A 20702-nucleotide genomic window follows, 5' to 3' on the forward strand; every position below is an offset into this window, starting at 1 on the left:
TTTGGTAATTGAAGTCAACAGACATTGAGGATGAGTAATGCTTTCCAAGGACATGTTCTAAGACCCTGATCCTGCAAATGCTTATGCCGATGCTTAACTTTGCACGAGTGTGTAGCCTGACTGAAATCAACAGAGCTGCTCTTGTTAATGATCGTGTTATTAATGCAGGTAGTTGTGTTGATTTCAGTAGAGGTGCACATGCTGGTGAAGTTAACTGTACACAGAGCCACTTGAAACATGTAGGCCTAAGTTCCTCCTATCTCGTTTCCCTTAAGTATTACTCATGTATTTCACCAAGATGTGATGGCCTTTTTAACAGACAGGACAAGACTAGTAAATACAACAGCTGGATGGATTAATTCGCTGTTTAGATGTTTCCTTTAGGTATTTCTTAGTTGTATGGAATCAGCTACAGGAGTACTACCAAGGCAAGTTTTATAGGAAGAAGCAATGCTTATTTCTTAGATCAGCTGATAGGGTTGGGAAACAAACAAACTTTTGCTTGCAGAAACCTTTTCTTGCTCTCTGCCTCTCCCTGCAAACCTTGTCTGGCTTATGCCCCTAGAACAGTTATGGCTACCACATTGCTATTCTTACAGAAATGCCAGAACGTGGAATAACTGTGTGTAAAGAGACTCACAAGAAAATAACTGAGTATTTCTAAAATGGAGAATAAAGAAGTAATATGTGGAATTTGTCAGTGTTAGTGCAGTTGTGAAGCATAGCAGTACTTTTTGCTATACTTTCTTAAATTTCTATAAAATCTTGTGTGTAGGTGTGGCAAATAAACTGTATTTTTCTTCTGTCCTATTTTTTTTTGTCCTATGCATATTGATGACTTTAATGCCAAAAAAACATTTGTACCTTTTTGTTTACCCATTCTTTAGCACTCGTGGTCCCTTCCAGAATGAGTTGACATTAACTTCGTCCCAAAGAATTCATAGTTTAAGGCTACAATCCCATGTCAGGTCTGCAGGTGTATGAAGTTCTGTTGACATAATGATGTCAGCATTAGGTCTGAATTTTTCCTGCTGCAGGATTTTTGGCAAATGGGAGGCGTAGATAAAAAAAGTGAGCGAGAAGAATTATTACACTGTTCCATTAAGTTTGTTCCATACAATTTGTGCATATGTTGGTGGGGTAGCTCTTTTAACAGTCTGTCTGGGTGAACTGTCAGCAGGAGAGTAGTGCAGAAAGAAGAAGATTTTTGGAAAATTTAGGTTAATATTTACCCATTTCATCCATTTGGAATATATTTGTAACATTTGTTTTCCTTCAGTAGGGATATGTCCTCAGCACCAACTACTCCTCCATCAGTGGATAAAGTAGACGGATTTTCTCGGAAGTCCGTCAGAAAAGCCAGACAGAAGAGGTCACAAAGCTCTTCCCAGTTTAGGTCTCAGGGCAAGCCTATCGAGTTAACTCCCCTGCCTCTGCTAAAAGGTAAGATCAAGAATGATTTTTAATAAATAAAACAATTTTACTCTACAGCCAGCTTCTAAACTCAAAGTATTCTATTGCCAGAAATTGCAGGGAAATTTTGCCAGCAATGAGGAATATTTCATGCCAGAAATGTATGTATTTAAGCTCTACAAAATGTTTTATCTGTGACTTGAGGGTGTGGTAATTGTTTGCAATACTTTTGAAAGTTTTAAATGCTAATGTTTACCCGTACCATGACTTGAATTTTCAAGGCGCTCAGGCTATGTGTGAGTTATTTTAGTTTGAGAATCCTCAAGAGTTGATATAAATGAGCAACAATTTTGGTAAGGGTAAATTGGCTTGTAAGCAGAGGGAAGCTGGTTTTTAGTATCATTCCTTGATGTGTGGGTCTGCAACTGTGACAGTGGTGGCAAATGCAGCCCACAGGCATATTTTGAATGCCCTACAGCAAGGTATTACTGGGGACATGGGACCCCCTCTCATACTATTTGTGAATGGGTAGCTCCCAGCTCCTGGCTTCTGTTGGGTTTTGAAATCGAAAGGTCCCATGAGCTGTAGCCTCTCAAGAGGAAAGATGCTGCCAATCAGGTCTTAGGCAAGACACTACTGTTTTGAGAGCCTGCATACCCCAGCTCTGGTTGAGTTTCTGCTGGCAGATTTAACCTCTAATTTGGGAGAGAAAATTGTGATCCAGCATAATACCCTTGAAAGGATGCCAATATCTCTAATATCTTGAATGCTTCCCCTAAATCCGTTGTCACTGAATCTCAGTACAAATTCAGGGGCCAAAAGCACCTCTCAGAATTATGTCTGTCTGGTAAGAAAGGGGGAATCGCCTTTCAGAAGTGTTTCTTTTCCACTGAATTCTCAAATGGTTTTTTAGTTTTGTGGATTTTTTTTCATTGCTATTCTTTTCTGCTATAAGTAGGGAAAGTAAGTGTGGTTGGTGCTGATAATTCTGGAAAATAGCAAGATTAATAGGTTTAATATTGCGTCTGTCCCATATTTGCTTTGTGGGCAAGTATATTTCCCACATTACCTCCACTACCTGTTTGACAAATTTGTTAATCAGAGTATTGAAATATGTCATAAATGTCTAATTGCATTTTGGTTTAGTTCTTAACCCCACTTCTCCATAAGAAGAGAGAAGTTGCAAAAAACCCCCCCCAAAACAAACAAACCCCTCCCAAAAACTCACACCTTAGTGTGTATCTTTTAATTAAATTAGAAGTAGGATTCTAGGATTAGTTCTAGCAGAGTTGTCATTAAAATATTTGGGGCTTCTTTCTGTGAGATACCTGTAAGAATGCACAAATGGTCATACTGGGTCGAAAGAAAGGTCCATCTAGCCCCACTGCATTGTGCCTGGCAGTGACCCACTTGCAAGTGTAGAGGAGAGTAGAAGAGCAGCAGACCTGGAGTAATACTGTACCAGAATGCTCCCCTGCTTTAGCATTTCTCAATTTAGGGTCTGTCGGTGCCAGTGGATATGACTTTGTAGTCTGTGATGAGTATTATTTTATGAATTTTTCCCGTTTTTTGTGGCAGTATGATAAAGAAACAAATGCTCCTTTAAAATAATTCTAAAGCTCAGTTTTATACTTTCGCAGGTCATTTTTGATATGCGGGTTATTTCCTTTGAAAATACTAGTTGCTACACTTCAGAAGGTGAATGGAGTTTATCCTTCGTCTTAAATGGCTAGATTACTGGAAAACATTGAGATTTGTATTTGTATAAATGAAGAAATTGTTGTTACAATTATTTCATTCTTTTGTGTGTTCCATTCAGGGAATAAGCTAGGCATGTGCACAGGCATAAGAAAAACGTTGCCTTTGTTGGAGGACCTGGTCTTGTAGAAACATAGGCATATGCAGGTGCTTAATTTGACTACTGTAGCTAGTCCCGTGGATTGAGATATAAAACTATAATAAGATAAAACAAACAGATGGGGAGCAGAGAGTGTTGGTGAGACATTTATGATTAGTGTCATAATGAGTTACAGTGGTCGAGCTTCAAATTAAGAATGTGATCCTGTGAGTTAGTTTTCCTTCTTTGACTTAATGCGGATTCCCAGAGGCACAGGGATCTACCTGCGCAGATTAATTTGCAGGATTTGGGCCTAACAATCTATCTGAAACAGCAGTGGTATTGGTCCCTGCTGAAGGGACACTGGCAGTTAAAAATCATGCAACTGTTTGGAAATATTCTTGACCTACATTAATATTTGTAACATTAGGGATTATTAATCCTGAAAGAAGTGAGGAAACAATTTTTTCCTGCATTTTGCATACTTTTCTTGGCCAGCTGCCTGAAGGTCCTAATTATTTAAACTCTTAGGTTTACACTTATCTTCAAACAACTGACTAGTCGTATTACTTCGGTCCAGTGACCATGAGATTTCCAATGTTATCCTTATTGTTTGGGTCTTTCAAACCAAAACAGAGAAGAGGTTTCAGCAAAATAGCTTTTTAAAGTCTCAGAAAAATGAAATCAGTTTGGAGATCTATAGTTGCTAAGTTTATTTAAACTTCTTGTTTTGGGTAAATTTCAAATTTAATTAAACATCTTCAGAAATATTTCACGACAGGAAATTTTTAGAGGACAGACCTTGAATTCAACCTTAGACATGTTTCATATTCATGATGGAGGGGCTTTGCTAACAAAAACATACATGCTATGCTCCCTTCTTTTCTTTTTTTTTTTTTTTTTTTTTTTTAAATAGCTTTATTGCTTGCTGACATTTGCAGGCTGCCTCCTCTCAAACAGCACTTTTATGGACTTCAGTATCTTCTTTGATTACAAGAATCATGTATGCAGAAAACTAGATAAATGCTTAGTCCATTCTTTGCAAGTTTTTATACTATGCCTGTCACCATAATGAGTTGAGCACCTTCCAGTAGTGTATTAAGTGACGTGACTACACATCTGTCACATCTTATCTGCTCTCATTCCTTTCCCTAGGGGCAGAGTCATATATAGTGAAATGGCTTGTTTTGGTAGTGTTTTAATGCAGTCTGTTGCCTTCTGTGAACATACATGCCTGTATTGCAAAAACAGATAGATAAGGCAGTGTTGTTGTTGTTCATTTGGTAATAAAAATCTTCCAGAAAAGAAAAATGGAAGAGACAGTATGTTTTGATGCTATGTACAAGTCTGAAGGATAACCTGCTATTTAGGAAATGTAATAAGAAGAACTGGAACTTTCGGTATTGCTTATTCCAGGAAAAAAGTATAGAGAAATTAAGTTGTTACTGTTGGTTTTTTTGTTTGTTTGTTTGTTTTTTTTAATTGACAGAACTGTGTGTATTGTATCTTTTGGTAAACAAATATTTAATGTATTTATAAAATAAGGTGTGCCTTCTGTGGCTCTGTTGGGCTAAGTTTAGGCTTTCAAAAGCCACAAGCCAAAAAGCTGCTCTGTTTGCTACAGTAAAGACTTAACCTTTCTGATAATTTAATTATATTTTTATTTATTGCATTGTGACTAAATCTAATTTGGAGTTATCTTTTTTAATATGACTAATGTCCAGTATAACACTTTAAAACCAGCCTTTTCTCCTTTGTTTCAAGTGTAGACAAATGGGACCAGAAGTGCATATGGAAGTTGTGATACAATTATCCTGCATGTTCAATATGCGTACTCATATATATGTTTCAATCTCGCATGCATTTTTAAATGTTTGCATGCTCTTGCCTGGTGTATCTTGCAGTGCATTGTAGCTTGTGATTTTGGCTTTACTTTTAAAGAGGCTGTTGGTATCGTCAGGGCTGGTAGGTCCCCTAGGTAACTCGGTTGTGGCAGAGCAGTCCTGGTGAAGGGCCCTTTTCTGGGAATGAGTACTTCCACCTCTGTGCCTCAGTCAAACCCAGCTCAAGTTTGTTCACCCAGTTTGTGGCATGCCTCAAATCATGCTTGTTCTGTAGAGGAAGATAGTATTGTGTGTGCATTGGATAGGTGTATTATTTATGGGAGGCTTATTTTACTTTCATATTGCATGGATACTCTTTTTACTTAGAAGTCTCTAGAGGTAGATTGGTAGGAGTGCAATGTTAGAAAACAATTGGTTGGAAAAAAGTATATTCTAGTACTGGACATGTGAAAACAGAGCAGTTTCAGTATTACCTGTAAAAGGGGGAGGGGAAGTTCATTTATTTTTCTGCCAGTGTCTGTAATGGTGGGGGAGTGTCCAGAGGGTGAAGACATACATATAGATGACTAAAAAGATCATATGCCTTATGAAGACGTGTTTAGCATCTTGAGAAATTGGACAGAAAACTTGCATGTAATTCACAGTATTCTTCCCATCCCCCTCAACCTCATTAAAAATACATAAGTTAGGTAAAGCAAGCCATCCAAAAGTAAGACTGTTAAATTTTAAATCAGTGTATCCCATTTTTGTAATTTCAAGGTGTGGCTATTTTTTCCTATCATCCTCCTGCATTTTCCAATGATCTAATATATTTAGTGTAGTTTACTTTCAGGTTTTCTGAAACTATTGTATATTTTTGTTGAAAACAGCTCAAAGTATTATTTTTATTTTTAGATAATTTTTCTTCCTTAAAATAGGCATGCAGAACAGAAGTTCTCTGTCAACAATACCAATTGCTTTGCTACCTCAATATTATGAAATTTATTGAGTTTCTAGTACATTTATCAGATAGTTTCCATGGCATTAAAGAATTGCTGTAGTGGCAACAAAAGAGCATTGCATAGTCAAAAAGGGAAAATCTCTTTTCACTTGCTGTTTGCTTTTGATCATCATATTATTTCCCTATAGTTGAGATTTTATTACAAGCTTTTCTTACGAATCCTATCTATAGGTCAAATGCTCAAGTTCCTAAATAGTAAAAAAATCCTACCAACTCCAAAAGACTCTTGACTAAGTGAGAACTGCAAGATGTGCACCTTCTTTTTCAAATAGAGTTACTTTTGATTTTTTTTAAAAAAATCTCCTGTATCATAAAAAAGTCTGGCTTTTTCAGATTTATGAATACTGCCTTCAGAACTGTACATATGGGAAATACTTATGATTTGAGTTGTAGAAGAAGAAAGATATAGCTTCTATTTTCTGTTGGCTTCCATGGGGGTTGGCTGCTTGTCTTTTCTGTGCTACTGTCCATTTGTGAAATTTGGAATGCTTTACAGATATCAATAATATACCTAAACTAAATACTTTCTCCTAATTTATAAACAGAAATGTAGGGTCATAGTGGTTATGACTTTTCAAAATATAATTTTGCTTTATTTCCATAATTGGAAATAGATCCCAGGACTCCTAATTCATTGTGTGGAAGAAGTGCTGGAACTTGGTTTGTGCTGTACATAATGGTGAATCAAGCATCAGTCCTGCAACTATTTTCAGGAATTTAGTGCCCATTCTGTTTGAAATAAATCTAGACATAATGGGTCATCTCTGTGTAAGATTTGGGAATAGGGCCACAATCCCAAAATGGAGAGAAGGACTTAGCCTATTTATTATTTTTTCTTAAGATGTATGAGGTCCTTGTCATACGTAATTAATTTCTTCACTTTCTCTTATGCTCTTGGTAGTTGTTTTTTGAATGTATACCTAACTTTCTTTTAAATTTTTTCAACATCTGGCAGTTGTAGAATAATTCTTTCCAATAATCTGAAAGGTTTCTGGTTGCTTCTAAAAAGTGTTTGTTTGATGGTGTTTAGAAAGGGCCATATGCTAATCACATTCTGTCTGTTTTGAATTTTTCTCCGCTTGTTATTGTCTCCCACATTTGGAGTGTAGTTTTGTAGAGTTACATTTGTAGAGAATGTGTATGTGTAGAAATGCTGACTTGAAGTTAAGATTACAGTAAAAGAATACCTCCTTATCTTAACAGTGTATTAGGGAAACTGCAGTTGGTGAGAAATTCTGTCAGCTTAGCCCTGATCTTCTAATGTTTCCATTCAGTTGCCTTTATTTATTTCTAAGTCTCTTTAGGTCTGGTGATTTTCCCATAGCCATCAAGGTGGTGGGTTTTTGTTTGTTGGAGGCGGGTGGTGTTTTATTTTGTTTTGCTTTTTAACCTGAAGCCTTCAGTGTAATTGTTTTACTTCTGGAATTTCTCAGTCTACCTTCTGGAAATGTTAAATGATGATCATTCCCACCTCTTTCTTTTCTTTTTTCTCTTATGTTTTCTCTTTATTTTTAAAGTGAAGTAACTTGTAATCACTGTGTAAAATGTATTTCTGCACTTTTCACAAGACTGAGTCTAAAATATTGATAATTTTCTGCAGGAACTAAAGTTTAGACTTTAGCATAATCAGAAACTTTTGTTTTCAGTCTGTATTTGTACAGTATGTCTCTATAATATGTTTCTCAGTATTATTTATTTCTCTAATAATATTACAATTTTCTTTTCTGTGTCCAAGTGTAACCCTATGGGTCTGTAATAGAACCTCCTGTTTCTGTAATAAGTACCTCCTTTATATTCCTTTCCCAAAGTACCTTTGACAATTATAACTTCTGGTTTAGCCATGCAATTATTTCTATATAGTATATGTGATTGTTGAAGTATGGTGCTGCCTTTATAATTGATTATGATATGGAGCTTTACTGTTGTGAAAGGTGCATTTTCCGTATCTCTGGAATTATGTGTGTATTTATAAAATCTGTGTTTGTGTATGTTAAATGTGTATAATATGTATCTGTGTGTATAAATGTTATATATATTTAATGTCATACATAAAGTTTAGGTTTTGAGCTTATTTAATTCTGTTTTTAAAATTCAGTACTTATAATGGGATACTACTTGTGTTCATTAATAAAGCTTTAGAATAAGGAAGCAGTTCCTTTATGTTCATCCGTTGTAAGCTACTGCCTCCCCGAGAAAAGAGCACTTTCATTTATGCTTTCTGGGGAGTGGGAGGAGGACAGAAAACTATTTTTAGATTCAGGGTAACTTCCTTTCACCTACAGTTTTTTTTATTCAAGTTATTACTGTTTCTTTGGCTCAATCAAGCAAAAATCCTTAGAAGTAACAGACGAGAGGACTCGCTGAGTTCAATGAGTTTTGGTAGGTTTGGGCATTTATGGATTAGTGGTGGGACTGTGTAATCTTGGTAACTGTCCAGTTGGGCAAATGGGGGCACATTACTTTATAAAAGTTAAGGAAAATCTGTTAGAAAAATACTCGAGTCTTCTTTCAGAAAGACATGGCAGGGTTTATCTTAGTTTGAAGCCTTGCTGGTTCTAAGTGTCAGTCTTGCAGGTGCAGTTACATGAGGGTATTTTCTGGTGGCAAAGCTTCTTTGAGAAGTTTCCAAGCGTATATCACCGTGCACTGCCTCTCGTCTGTGCTGAGACAAGTGTCTGTGGGGCCGCAATGTAAATGAGATTGTTAAAAACATATCACCTCCTCCTAATTTTAGTGATGTGCTTGATCCTGTCTCCTCTCAGTTAATTCAGCAGAACTGAAACAGTGGTGAACTTTTACATAGGATTGATGGTTCTGTGTGTGTGGCTTTCTGCTTGGAAAAAAAAAAAGTAAAAAAACCCTGCTGCAGCTACAGTCTGAGTATCTTTACCAAGCGTTTTCGAAAGATAAGGCAGCTGTCCAAAGAACCAGTGTAAAATACTTTTGTGCCCTTTGTTGCATTTGATTGAAAAAATTGTATGTTTTGAACAGTCTTGAAGTCAAGCTACAGGGGGAATCAGGTTCGATCAGGAGTAATAATGATTTACAGTAATGGAAGGTTTTTCACCAGTAGGTTTTTCTAATCAATAGTGATGAGTGTATAATTTTGAAAATGTATATATTCTTAGATTTGTTTAATATAACAATATATTTTTTCAATCTCCTGTACCAAGTTTATTCCTCGAGTCACAGTATGTCTGATATTAACTGTATTATATTAAGTTGTATTGCTTGAAAACCAAGTATGCAATATAATAATTTTATTTTAAAACACTTTAAAATTTTATGATGTTTTATTAATACATTTTTATAAAAAATTAAATATTTTGCATTTATGCCCTTTATTAATTTTTACCACTATTTTTTCCTTTCCGATTCATATGACAGGTTCTTAACTGTGGTATTTTCTTTGCATGTGAAGTGCATGGTCCTTCCCCTAGCACCTGCAAGAGTCTGGGGCAGTGAAGGAACACAATATAACAGAGTTGATGTACCTGGTTAAATGGGCATAGGGTGAGAAGGTGAAAGGGATCTTTTCAGGGTAGCTTCCTAAAAGAAAAAAATAGAATAGCAGGTTCCTGTAAAGTCTGTTGAACATCATTGGACATATTGCTAGCTGTTCTGTAACAGTATTTTCTTGTGTTTCCTGATCTGAAGAGCTTGTTCTAATAACTTAATGTTGGACTACAGAACTGACCAAGCTATGAGAGGTGGAGGCAAGCAGTTTGTTATTCTGATTATAAAAGTTTGTGCATAATTAGGGGTTTTTTGAAGATTTTTATGAATTTAAAAAGATTTAGCTGCTGCAAAACTTCAGTCACAGACTTAGCCTTCCTTACTTATATATTTACTTATAGAAACTAAAGTAAATCATCAGTGGTGTCTCAGGTGATGAATAAATGCAGATAACTGTGTGTACCTACTGGTAAAAGTATTAGTTTTAGGACTTGACCCCCCAGTTGGAGATAATGGTTAAGTACTCGGATACAGTAATTTTTATTTGGAAAAATCAGATATCTTCATGAAGAATGTTAAGCTGAAATTGTATGTTGTCTGGAGAAGTACTTTACTGTCAGATTTTGATTGAAACAGTGAAATAAATATAACTTGCATAGTTACCAATTTTATCCTTTTCATTGTGAATAGTGGCTAGGTATAAACATAGTTTGTGTAATGGGAGGGAAGTGTTTCTTTAGGTATTCTTTTATCATGAGATTAAGAAGATCTGTCATTCTAATTGTTGTTTGTAATGGGTTTCTAACTCTTTTTGAGGAGCATCAGAAAAAAATGTTTAGTGTCATTAAGAAGAAATAACTGGTTTCTGTCGGATGTGGTCTGTAGTTTTCTGTGGGATTCCTGGAAGATTTTCATAAAGTTTTAGGGCTACATTGTGTGAGATCTCTTATTTTTTCACCATGCTTGTGATATCTACCTAATACAAGCTGGCCTTTTGTTGTTAGTGATTTCTGTGCCTCTTTGCAATGTCATGAGTTTAGTTTAATATTATCGTGACTTTCCTGGCTTCTTTTTTGTGTGTGCTTGTACCAAACTTGAATTTTGAAGTTTTAAAATGCAAGTGGCAGTAAATTTTTTTTTGTTGCTTTCAAGGTTTTGAATATATTGTCATATGGATTATGTTGTGAAGGAAGACTACTGCAAGTTAAATTTCTCATATTACAAATGGATATTGGGGATGGTCAGAAACTGAAGAAAGGATGATTCCAGATTTTAGAGGATTAAATATTCTTATTTTTCTTTTATGTTACCTGGTAGGATGTAATGTGAATGCATAAACTTCCTTTAGTTTTTCTTGCAGTCTCCACTTTCACGTTCCAATAGCGGGGCATAGATGTTACATGCAGTGTCTTTATTTATAAAGTGTTTTCTGGTTTCACACAAGGTTAACTGTTCAAAACTGTTTCTAGAGAATATGTTTTCCCATCTATGTGAAAACAAAGGTGCAAAAGATGGTGATTACAGCTGAGATGGTACTTGAATCACTGTAGAGAACATAACTTACTTGTTGAATGTTGTCAGTGTTACCAAGGGAGAGTGAATTTGGCAGCTTGTTATCTTTTGGTGTTTTCAAATAACATTTTTGGGATAGCTCTCTGAAGAAGTTGAGGTGGTACTGTGTTACTAGTCATCTTGGTTTTCCTTCACTTTTCCCTTTATTCCACCCAGGCTATACTACTTTCTTCTTCTTTGCTTGTTCTTTATCACTGCCTTCCTTACTCCCACTTACTACTTCTTCCTGTAACCTCTGATGGATACAATTCACTTATTTTTCCACAAGAGGGTGATAAAACTCACTCATACATGTAAAAACAAGCACTCCAGGTGGAGTGGATTGCAGAGGTTATTGAAAATCTCAATATAATAAAATTAGCTGTATTTATAAAGAAAAAAAATAGTCTGTTTATCTTCTTAAGCTCCATCAGTGTATTACACAGGTTGTTTGTCTGCACTTCTGGAGACAAGACTAGACCTGTCAGAATGGAGATCCACCCTGTGAAGAGCATGCCAGCTCTATCCTGCCTCTGTTGCAGTAATCAGTCCTTACTGTGAGACAGTCTTCCCTTTCTGTTATTCCTTCAATAATTTTCCTTGTCCTTTCTCCTCCATGCACTCTCCTGTTTTGTTTTGTTTTGTTTTTTTCCTTTTTTTTCCCCTTCCTGCTTATTATTAGAAGAAACAGAACCTCCTTGCCTACCAATGCTAAGAAACTGCAGTGGTTGAAATTTCTACTCATCTTTTAAAAGTGCAAAAAGGGTGAAAAGGCAAGGCAAAGAGGGAGAAAATAGCCACCACTGTGACTTGCCTCTAATAGAGGATCTTAGTAGAAATCTGTTTTTGGCAAAACCTAGACCTTAACAGGTATTTTACTCAAGATTAAAAGCCACTCTAGTTTGCCCTTTTAGGAGTAGAAAGGATGATGAAGAGAAGTAGTTATTAGGTTATAGGTTCTGAGAAGAGTAGCTCCAGAATTGTCCGTCTTAAGTGACAGATTGTGGCTGAAGTTCTGGCACCTGGCTTTGGCTCTTGGAAGAGCAGTGCAATTGTCTCAGGGTATGTTGGATGGCAAAGGTATGGGAGCAGACCTGTTAGGTATGTGGGGGAAGCCTGGGATGCAGGGCTTTTTAGATGCACTTCGAGGAAGAGACAGCATATCAAGGTGGTTGTTAGCCTATATTTTGGATGCTGTAATCCCCTCAAAAGTGTCCGTTGCTGTAAACTGCTTTAGAATATCATCTGAGCTGCCAGATTAGATCTTGTTAGCCACAAGTAAAAAGAACTGCAGCGAGTCCCTTAATATTAGAGAAATGAGCAAATGGGATCTATATTGTGGGTTAGGCATAAGGTAGGCAGTGAAAAGGCTCCTGGAAAAATTCTAGACACTTCATTGCGATGAGTCAAAAGGAGTCCTGGCAAGGAAGGAGAAAGGAACAAAATGCTTGAGGTTATGTTTACCCCATCCTCCCATTAACTGTGAAATTTCAGGTCATGGAGTGAAATTTCTCACTCTTCCTTAATTTCAGGAAGAACAAACAAATGGCCCAAATAATAAATAAAATGATGCAGTCTTTTAAGAAAAAGACAATCACAGAGTCGGTGATCTTGTCAGAATATCTCAATATTTTGTCTCCTCCAAATACTAGGAAATTCCAAAGGCAGGATAAATGTGTTGAATTTCCCAGGACGAGTCTGTTCCTCTTCCTGTTCTTTCAGTGTCCTTTTCCTAAACTACCACAACCATAATGCACACAGTCAAGTTCAACAAACAGCATTTGGAGCACTTTGCTGCATGGGCAAGAAGGGCCAAGTTTAAGGTTTGTTTCAGGTATCTCTAAATCACAAGTGGGACAGATTCTTCCAATTAACACACTTGAGGGGGAGATCCCCACCCCAAAGCAGCCCTTCTACAAAAGAAAAAATACCCCCACCCCGTGAAACCCAAGTAATTCTTAGAATTTCTGTATATTTTTCTGAGCTAGTTCTGAGAGAGCGTAAGGGAATTGGAGAGATTCTAATTTATTTTAGCAATGTAGAAGTATTTTTCTTAAGTTTTCAGGATATTCTCCTAATGAAGAGTGTTATAATATCTAGAAACAGATGTAAGTGGCTAGAAGCAGGTTTTGAAGTACTCTAAGCAAGTTTCTTTTATTTCCTGCTTGGTAAGGAACAGTCATTCCTGTTGCAGAAACTTTCTTAATCAAGGATTTTGCACAGAGGAGGATTGACATGCCCTTCAGAATAGATTCTGAGGTGACCTCATTTGACATGAGCGCATCCTTGGTCTCCCCTTGTTTTGCACAGTTGATCCTAGCATGAACAGGCATTGCACTACAGCAAAAATTCATTTGAGAGCCAACATCTTCAGAGTTATTTCACTTGTGGTGAAATGTGCCAAAACTTCATGGTCAATAAATCCAAATGGTTTGGAAATGAACGTATTTTCATGTTTACTTGTTTTTGGATAAGTTTTACACTTCTGGATTAAAAACCCATGATATTTCAAATATAATGGAAAAGCTCTATAAGAACACGTAACATACAATAATAAAGCACAGACTGTTTTTTCCTTACAGTTAGTCTTTTTAGATAAAGAATTCAGTATTTGATAATATTTTTGCCCATGTAGTTTGAAATGTCTCAAGCAACAGGACCTATCTGGTGTCCAGAGCTGCAGCAAAGATGGTTGAATAGAGTGCCCAGCCGTGTGCCCTTCATTTTGGGAGAGGAGTCACAAGGGTGAAGGGGACGTATTCAGCCTTCCCCCCCCATTCCTGGATTCAGTGGCTAGATAGACATTGCCTCCCCCTCTTTCGAGCTCGTGCCACGTTTGTGGTTAATGCAGCTTTTCTGCATTGTTGTTTCCCAGGTTTCTTGTCCATACTGAATATATATATTTGGGATTATTTTTCCCAGATGTATTAGTTGGTGTTTTTCCAAACTGAATTTCACTTTCTTTTCTGGCCATGTAAGGAATTTGCTTAGGTTCCTTTGTATTATTTCTGACTTTACTGCAACTCAAAGTCCCCTATTTAATATCCTCAGAAGATGTTATCTATATGCTATTTTAATCATATAGATCATTAAGGAAGTTATTAATGTCTGGGCTAAATTGATTCTTATATCTCACCGGCATTTCTTTCCATTTGGATACTTCGAGATTTTTATCCTTTTATTTCTAGACTTTTCGGCAGTATTGTGTGTTCTCAGCCTCTCCTATCAAAAAAAAATTGGAATTGGTTTTAAACATAGGACTTCCGGGGAAAACAGAAGTGTGATTCATGCTGGAATAGAGTAAACTTTGTAAATCCAATCACAGTTGAAATTGAAGCTGTATTATAACCATTGCATATATATCTTCACATTGATTTCAATATGCTGTCTTTGTACTTTAATTTGTACAGTAGTAGTTCTTAAATGATAAATTATTAAGTAAATATTTTCCTAGTGGAATGTGCTTTCTATTTTTGTATATCATCTTGAGAACAGAATGTGATTCCTTTCTGTAGGGTCAGCTGTTTGAAATACTTGCCTGTGTTTGTTCTAACTGCATAATCTATAATCCTCAATATGTCTTTAATCCACTTTATCTCCTATAGAACTACATCTTTGGAATAGGGAAGAATATAGTGTGATAGATAGAATCTAGAATCTAAGGGTATAAAGTTTGGGAATATTAAATCAATTTCTGAGGTCAGTATTGATAGATTTTGGCAAATAACAAGAAATGACTGGTTGAGAACATTAAATACTACTCATTTTCATTCCTATGGAATGAACAAATAATAAGTAACAAAGAAGTTTTATAGTATTTCATATCTGGAAATATGATAAAATTAAAGATGGAATTTATCACCTGGCTAATCTTAAAACATCTCCTACAGTGTTAAGGGGAAGGAAATGATTTATTTTGATTATTTATGGTTATTGTGTCAAGTTGAATTGAACTTAAAAATGTTTCCCTTTGTATGCATGACTAAGGTAGAAACTAGAGTGCATGTTTCTTAGCACTGGCCGCTTGAGATTGAGTGGATGCATTAATCTGAAACAAATGTAGCTGTGGGTTCAAGGAGAGGGGGGTGTGCGTGCACACGTGTGTTCAGAGGTCTGTTCTTGGAAGAATGAGTGCATCTCCTGGTATTGGTTAGTAGTGTTTTTGACAATTTGGTGTGCTGGTTTTGTTAAGGATTACACAAAGAGCTTCTGTTGTGATTGCTTAATTAGAAAAATGGAGGAGAAAAACTTTTGAAAAAAATTGCCTGTAGCGTACATGTATTAATAGGCAAAATGTGACCCTTTAACAAAATTGCTGGTGCTGTTGGGGGTGTCTATTTTGATGGACTTGATAAACTATGCATTTTTCAAGTAGGAGAATAGGGAAGACCCAGTGATCAACAATCAGCTATCAAAATTTCAGAAGGATTTTTTTTTTTTAATTAACCCTAAACAAGCTTTATTAAAATCCACTATTTTTGTGTGTAAATTTCAGGTAGAGTGTTTTATTAGGTGAGTATTGAAGTGTTAGATGCAAATAGAGCTGAATATTTTTCTTTCTAGATGTTGCTGTTGCTTTTGTATGTTTTGGTAACTGACAGCAATTGGAGATAGTTAAATAAAACAAGCTGTCAAAGGTCAGGTTTCTGTGTTTGTCTAATACTAAGGTATTAGGTACTATTTGTCAAGGGTCGATGGATTTTTCATTTCACCTAGTGACAGATAATCTGATTTTACAAGGTCTTAGGGTTTGCGGGGTGGGGATAGTGATCATGTTAAATGGCAAACTTGCACAGTACAGTTTTTTGTTAATGGAGCCACACTACATAGCAAGCCTGAGTTCAAACGCTACCAGTACTTCTATTTTTTATTTTTTTTTAAGTAGTTGGTGTTAAACACAAATATTCCTGGTTTCGTGTTTTAGAAGATGATCAGCAATCAGTGAATCTGCTGCATCAGTCCTAATGTTTGTTGTTCTTAAAAATGGCTAGGAACATGCATAACATCGAAAACCCAACATTCTTACAATACTAAACAGAAGGAAGAAGTTAGTGTGGAATTTCAGCATTCTATATTTGTAAAACTTCTGAGAATCCTGTGAGGAGATAAAAATTGCAGGGAAGCTTATTTACTTGAGTAGAGAATTCCTTTATAGAAAAAAAAGATACCATGTAAAGCAGTATGGTCCTTGTCTACTACTTGCCCTTAAAAATTATTCCATCTAATCCATTCCCTGGAAGGGATGGGAACTGGCTAGCAAAGCAGCAAGTGAATCTGAATACTGAAATGTCGATTTTGCACCTGCATATGCCATTGCGATAGCATCCATGTGGCTGTAGGGAGGGAGGGCCTGCATTTTTATTTTTTCCAGTGAGCAAATAAGTGGGAATTTGCATTTTTTCCTTTTAGACAACGAGAAGTTTTCTACCAGCTTCACTGCTTAAATTCATATTGTGCTTCCTGTGCTGCCATACCATTTTCAGTAAAAGAGCAGTTGCATGGAGACAAAGAGGCTGCTGATTTAAGTCTCAATAGAGAAGTCTGTTAGGCTTCATCTGTGGGAGGATACTAAATGTAGCTAAGAGGTTGGCAGATGCTACCTGGACCAAAACTAGTTGAAAATATTAAGCAGCTGTTTAGTAGGTTTGCCTAAAAACCATTTAATGACTGGAAGAATTGCTGGGAAAAATTTGACAGAGGAGTTTTGGTTTATTATCTGGATGTAATTTGCTGTTCATGTTGAATAAAAAAAAAAAAGAGTTCAGCTACAAATATTTTGCTAGTGTTGATGTGAGGGGAAAAACCATCCAACCCCAAGCCCTTCTTTCTCTTCCCACCTGTCTTATAATTTTTTTTTTTTTTGTAAATTATGTCACTTTATGCAACATTTTGGCTTTCATTTTCAAAGGGAGCAATACTGTTTCTGATTGTGTAAGTTAAGCTGAAAGCTGTGGAGCATTGTCTTCTGAAGTTTTCAGGAAGCTTGGTGTATCTGCTGCTATTAATGTTTTTCTAAGCTATAACACTGTGAAAATTTACCTAAAGAGTTTATTTTGCGCTTCAGCCTTTTAGAGCACCATAAGGTGGCCAGAAGCAAAGTGGTAGGACTGGGCTTGAATTTCTACTGGGTGCATGCAAGCTCCGTGTATGGCCCAAAAGGGGAAGCTTTATTCATCTGCACATTCCTCATCTCTGCATTTACCTCCTCTGCAGGTTGGATAGTCCTGGGAGCTGCCCTGGTTTCTTGCCTTGTTGCCAAGCTGGAGTGTAAACACTCTTTAGCCATGTCATTTCTGACCTGTGAGATGCTGTATGGGATGCATAAAATGAGCTACCCCAGTGTTTTTTGTTTTTCCTTTTGGCAGGTGGAAAGGGGAGATAAAGAAATTGCATGAAGCTCTTGTGCTCCATGACTAAACATAGAGAAAAGGCCTAAGGAAGCCATGGCTCAGGACCAGGGTAGTTAATTTAAGCAGGGAATATGAACTTCTAATTCATTTCTAAGCTCAGTTCCCTTTATGACCTGGTCCGTGGGGAGAGCTGATTACAGGATCTCTGTGCTGGGTCATTAAACAGTTAACATCAATGGGGATATTTATGCTTCAGAAGCTGAGATTTGCACACGTGTAGGTATAAGCGTTTCCAGTAGAACATATTTGATATTTAACCTGGAAAAAAGTCAAAAGAGGTGATTAATGTTTTGTACCTTTGGAATGGGTTTAATTTTGTGTGCTGAGCTAAGGCTTCTAGCAGGTGCTATAGAAACTGGGTAAAAAAATTACCTTTTCAGCATGTCCCACCCATACTTCACATTGAGCCACAAAATAATATTCAAATGAACAAGAATCTCTTGATTGAATCTAAATGAAAAATGCAGTTTTCCATGGCCTAATTATTCCAGAAATGATAATTTCATTGTAGGCAAATTTAACTAAAACCTAGGAGATTTCTGCAAATTTACCTGAAAGAAAAAATTACTATTATTCTCTTTTGAAGTGAGGCAAAGAAATAGCAAGAGCTTTTTTACAGTCTGTGTTGGCTACTAGTTCTGCTTCTGATAGAAAGATATTTTAAATTTTCATAAATATGTTCTTTTATATGTTGTTTGCTTACTATTTTGTTTGTTCCTACACTGTACAGTAACATGGCTAAAATTTCTGTACACACAGTTTCATAAATTTTCAATTTTTCTTGTAGAATTTCTAAACGTTTATTTCTGAAAGAGTGCACTTTTGCTCGTGTGAAATGGTTACTTTAGAACTTCCTTAGTGGTCCCTTGCTGTTTGTCAGGCATGGTTTTTGTGCCCTGGATCAGCCTTTTGCTTTGTCTGTGAATACCAGCCCAAATTTGGCAGAGTTCCGAAATGGTGGAAGATTATTTTGTGTGTAACAGCTAGATAGGGTTATCATAATTAAGAATGATCAGGCATTTAGCATCTGTCATTAACTAGAGTGTGCGTGTGTCATCCTCACAGAGAAGATGAGGATGAGTTGTTTCTTCTTAGGTGTGACAGAGGCATCAGTGTTACTTCTCTTTGTGGCACTGGTAAGATCGATACTAGGATGCATCATGGGGTCTGGGACTTGGCATATTTGAAGAAGCTGTAGGAGAATGAGAGAGATGTAGACCCATTAAATGATCGAAGACCCAGAGAAAATGCTTATGCAATATGATTTTAAAAAAATATCTGTTTGAATAGTTTATCAAAAAGCTTGAGAGCAGATATGGCCATAGTGTCTTATGGGGAGAAAATACTGGTCAAATACAAGAACTAATGCTGTCGGCAAAAGCCAGAAATTAGGCATGCGGTTTTAATAATGAGGAAAAATACGAGCTGGCAGGAACACTTAAAAGTGATGTTAGATTCTCTGTTTGTGTGTTTCCAAATCAAGAGTCAAAGCTTCTAAGAAAGTTTTATTTTCATTGAACACAAGTTACTGGACTGAATTCACAGAGGGTTGCTTCATTAGGAAGTCATCTTAGGGACTGTTCTATTTGGGTTAGACTATCTGCTCTGGTAGCCCCTTCTACCTTGCAGTTTCCTAAATCTGCAGCTGTAAGACCCCCAGCTTTACCCATTTCAGAAGCTTTGAAAGTTTGTAGGAAAGGCAGTAAGGGATTTGGAAAGAAAAGAGAGGCTTTCATGAGTTAGACAAGTTGAATCTTTCCTTGGAGGAATTAGAATTTGTTTCCTCTGCTCTGTATATCTTTGGCGATACTCTGCTAGTTGTTCAGAACTGCTTGCTCTATTTGCTGCTCAGCCTGAGACACTGGGTTGTGGTTTACAGAACGGGTGATGACTCAAAATGCAAGTGAACTTGGTGGGAACTAGTCCTGAATACTACACAGTGCTAAGTAAACATTCAGAAAAATCAGGATGTCCCAAATTGGGCATTGAAAATTAATGGACGCTTTTAATCTGAATTTTTTTTATTTCTCAGTGTTCTTTTAATATCTTGTGAGTAATACAGCATAAAAATGAGTCTTTAAAAATGTTATTCTTGTTTGGTTTAAGAGAAACAAGATAAAAATTAAATATGACGTTATACAAACTCTTCAAGATTTGCTGCTTTTATTACAGCTAAGTAGCTGAAAGATTGCTCTAATCTTATTTTAATAGAAGCAAATCTGCTTGAATTCTTCTTGTTTTTCTTTTCAAAAATCACAGACTGTCACAAACATTTTAAAAAGTCTTGATTAAAGGTAATGATGCAGCCTAGTGAAATTCAGGTATGATCCACAGGTATGAGCACTGTCACTTCATTGGTTCATCTTGAGCATGAAGTCCCTTCCTTCCCAATCAGATTTTTTTTTTTAAGTAATAAAACTTTACATGAATTACTCTGTTTTTAAAATTAATTACAATAATTCATTATTTCCTTATGCAAAATTAATTTTTCTTCCTAAGCATAGTGTGCTGTGGTGTTTTTTTTTTTTTTTTTTTTTTTTTAAATTTTTTTACTGAAATCCATGGTTCATTTTGTTTCTTCACTAGGTCTGTTTCTTCTCATTAGCACATTTTAACAAGCCTCACCAGGTTAAAGTAGGGCTGTAGATTTAAAATAATTTTAAACTGCAATCCTGGTTAAGCTCTTCTATTTTCTCACTTTCTTCTGCCTGCCCTGAGCACAACTATCTTTGCATGCCCTTTCTCCCCTCTTTCTTTACTGGTGGGGAGAACGCTGGTACCGCGTGCATTTGTGATCTTCTTTGTCAACTGAAAACAGTTCAGTGGCAAATGCCTTGTATGTTCACTTGGTATTCCCTTCTTTGGGTCAGAATCTTGGGGAATATTGAACGACTTCCAATATTGTGAAGTGATATTTTACAGCACCAAAAAGTTCATCGTAGGACTTGAGCTATGTTTATTCCACTAATTTTGTGGTGAAACATGTGGTAATTTATTGTGTTGTGTTACCTGTCTGTCCATACACTAACTTTTGCCCTTCTTAAGCATCTGCTTTCTCATTTCCAAATGTCTTAAAAATAAGCAGATCATTGCAGGTAGAAGGGAATGGCTGCCCTTGCAGAAATGAGTGAAACCTCAGAGATGCTGATGATGTGATTTAAGGGGGGGGGGGGGGGGGAGGGGGGGTTTCT

The 20702-nt window shown here is 36.4% G+C and overlaps 1 protein-coding gene across 3 annotated transcripts in view; it reads left to right on the forward strand.

Annotated features, from left to right (window-relative positions):
• The first annotated feature begins 1283 nt into the window (after positions 1 to 1283).
• The window catches only part of PPP2R5E (protein phosphatase 2, regulatory subunit B', epsilon isoform), a 71019-nt gene continuing 51600 nt past the window's right edge, over positions 1284 to 20702 (forward strand). For all 3 annotated transcript variants that reach the window (XM_010584148.1, XM_010584149.1, XM_010584150.1), the window contains exon 1: positions 1284 to 1443. In XM_010584148.1, coding sequence (XP_010582450.1) covers positions 1287 to 1443 — 157 coding nt within the window. In that variant the 5' untranslated portion in view covers positions 1284 to 1286. The remainder of the gene's footprint in view (positions 1444 to 20702) is intronic.

Source organism: Haliaeetus leucocephalus, unplaced genomic scaffold (genome assembly GCF_000737465.1).
Source record: "Haliaeetus leucocephalus isolate CR32 unplaced genomic scaffold, Haliaeetus_leucocephalus-4.0 Scaffold944, whole genome shotgun sequence".
In the NCBI taxonomy this organism is placed as follows: domain Eukaryota; kingdom Metazoa; phylum Chordata; class Aves; order Accipitriformes; family Accipitridae; genus Haliaeetus; species Haliaeetus leucocephalus.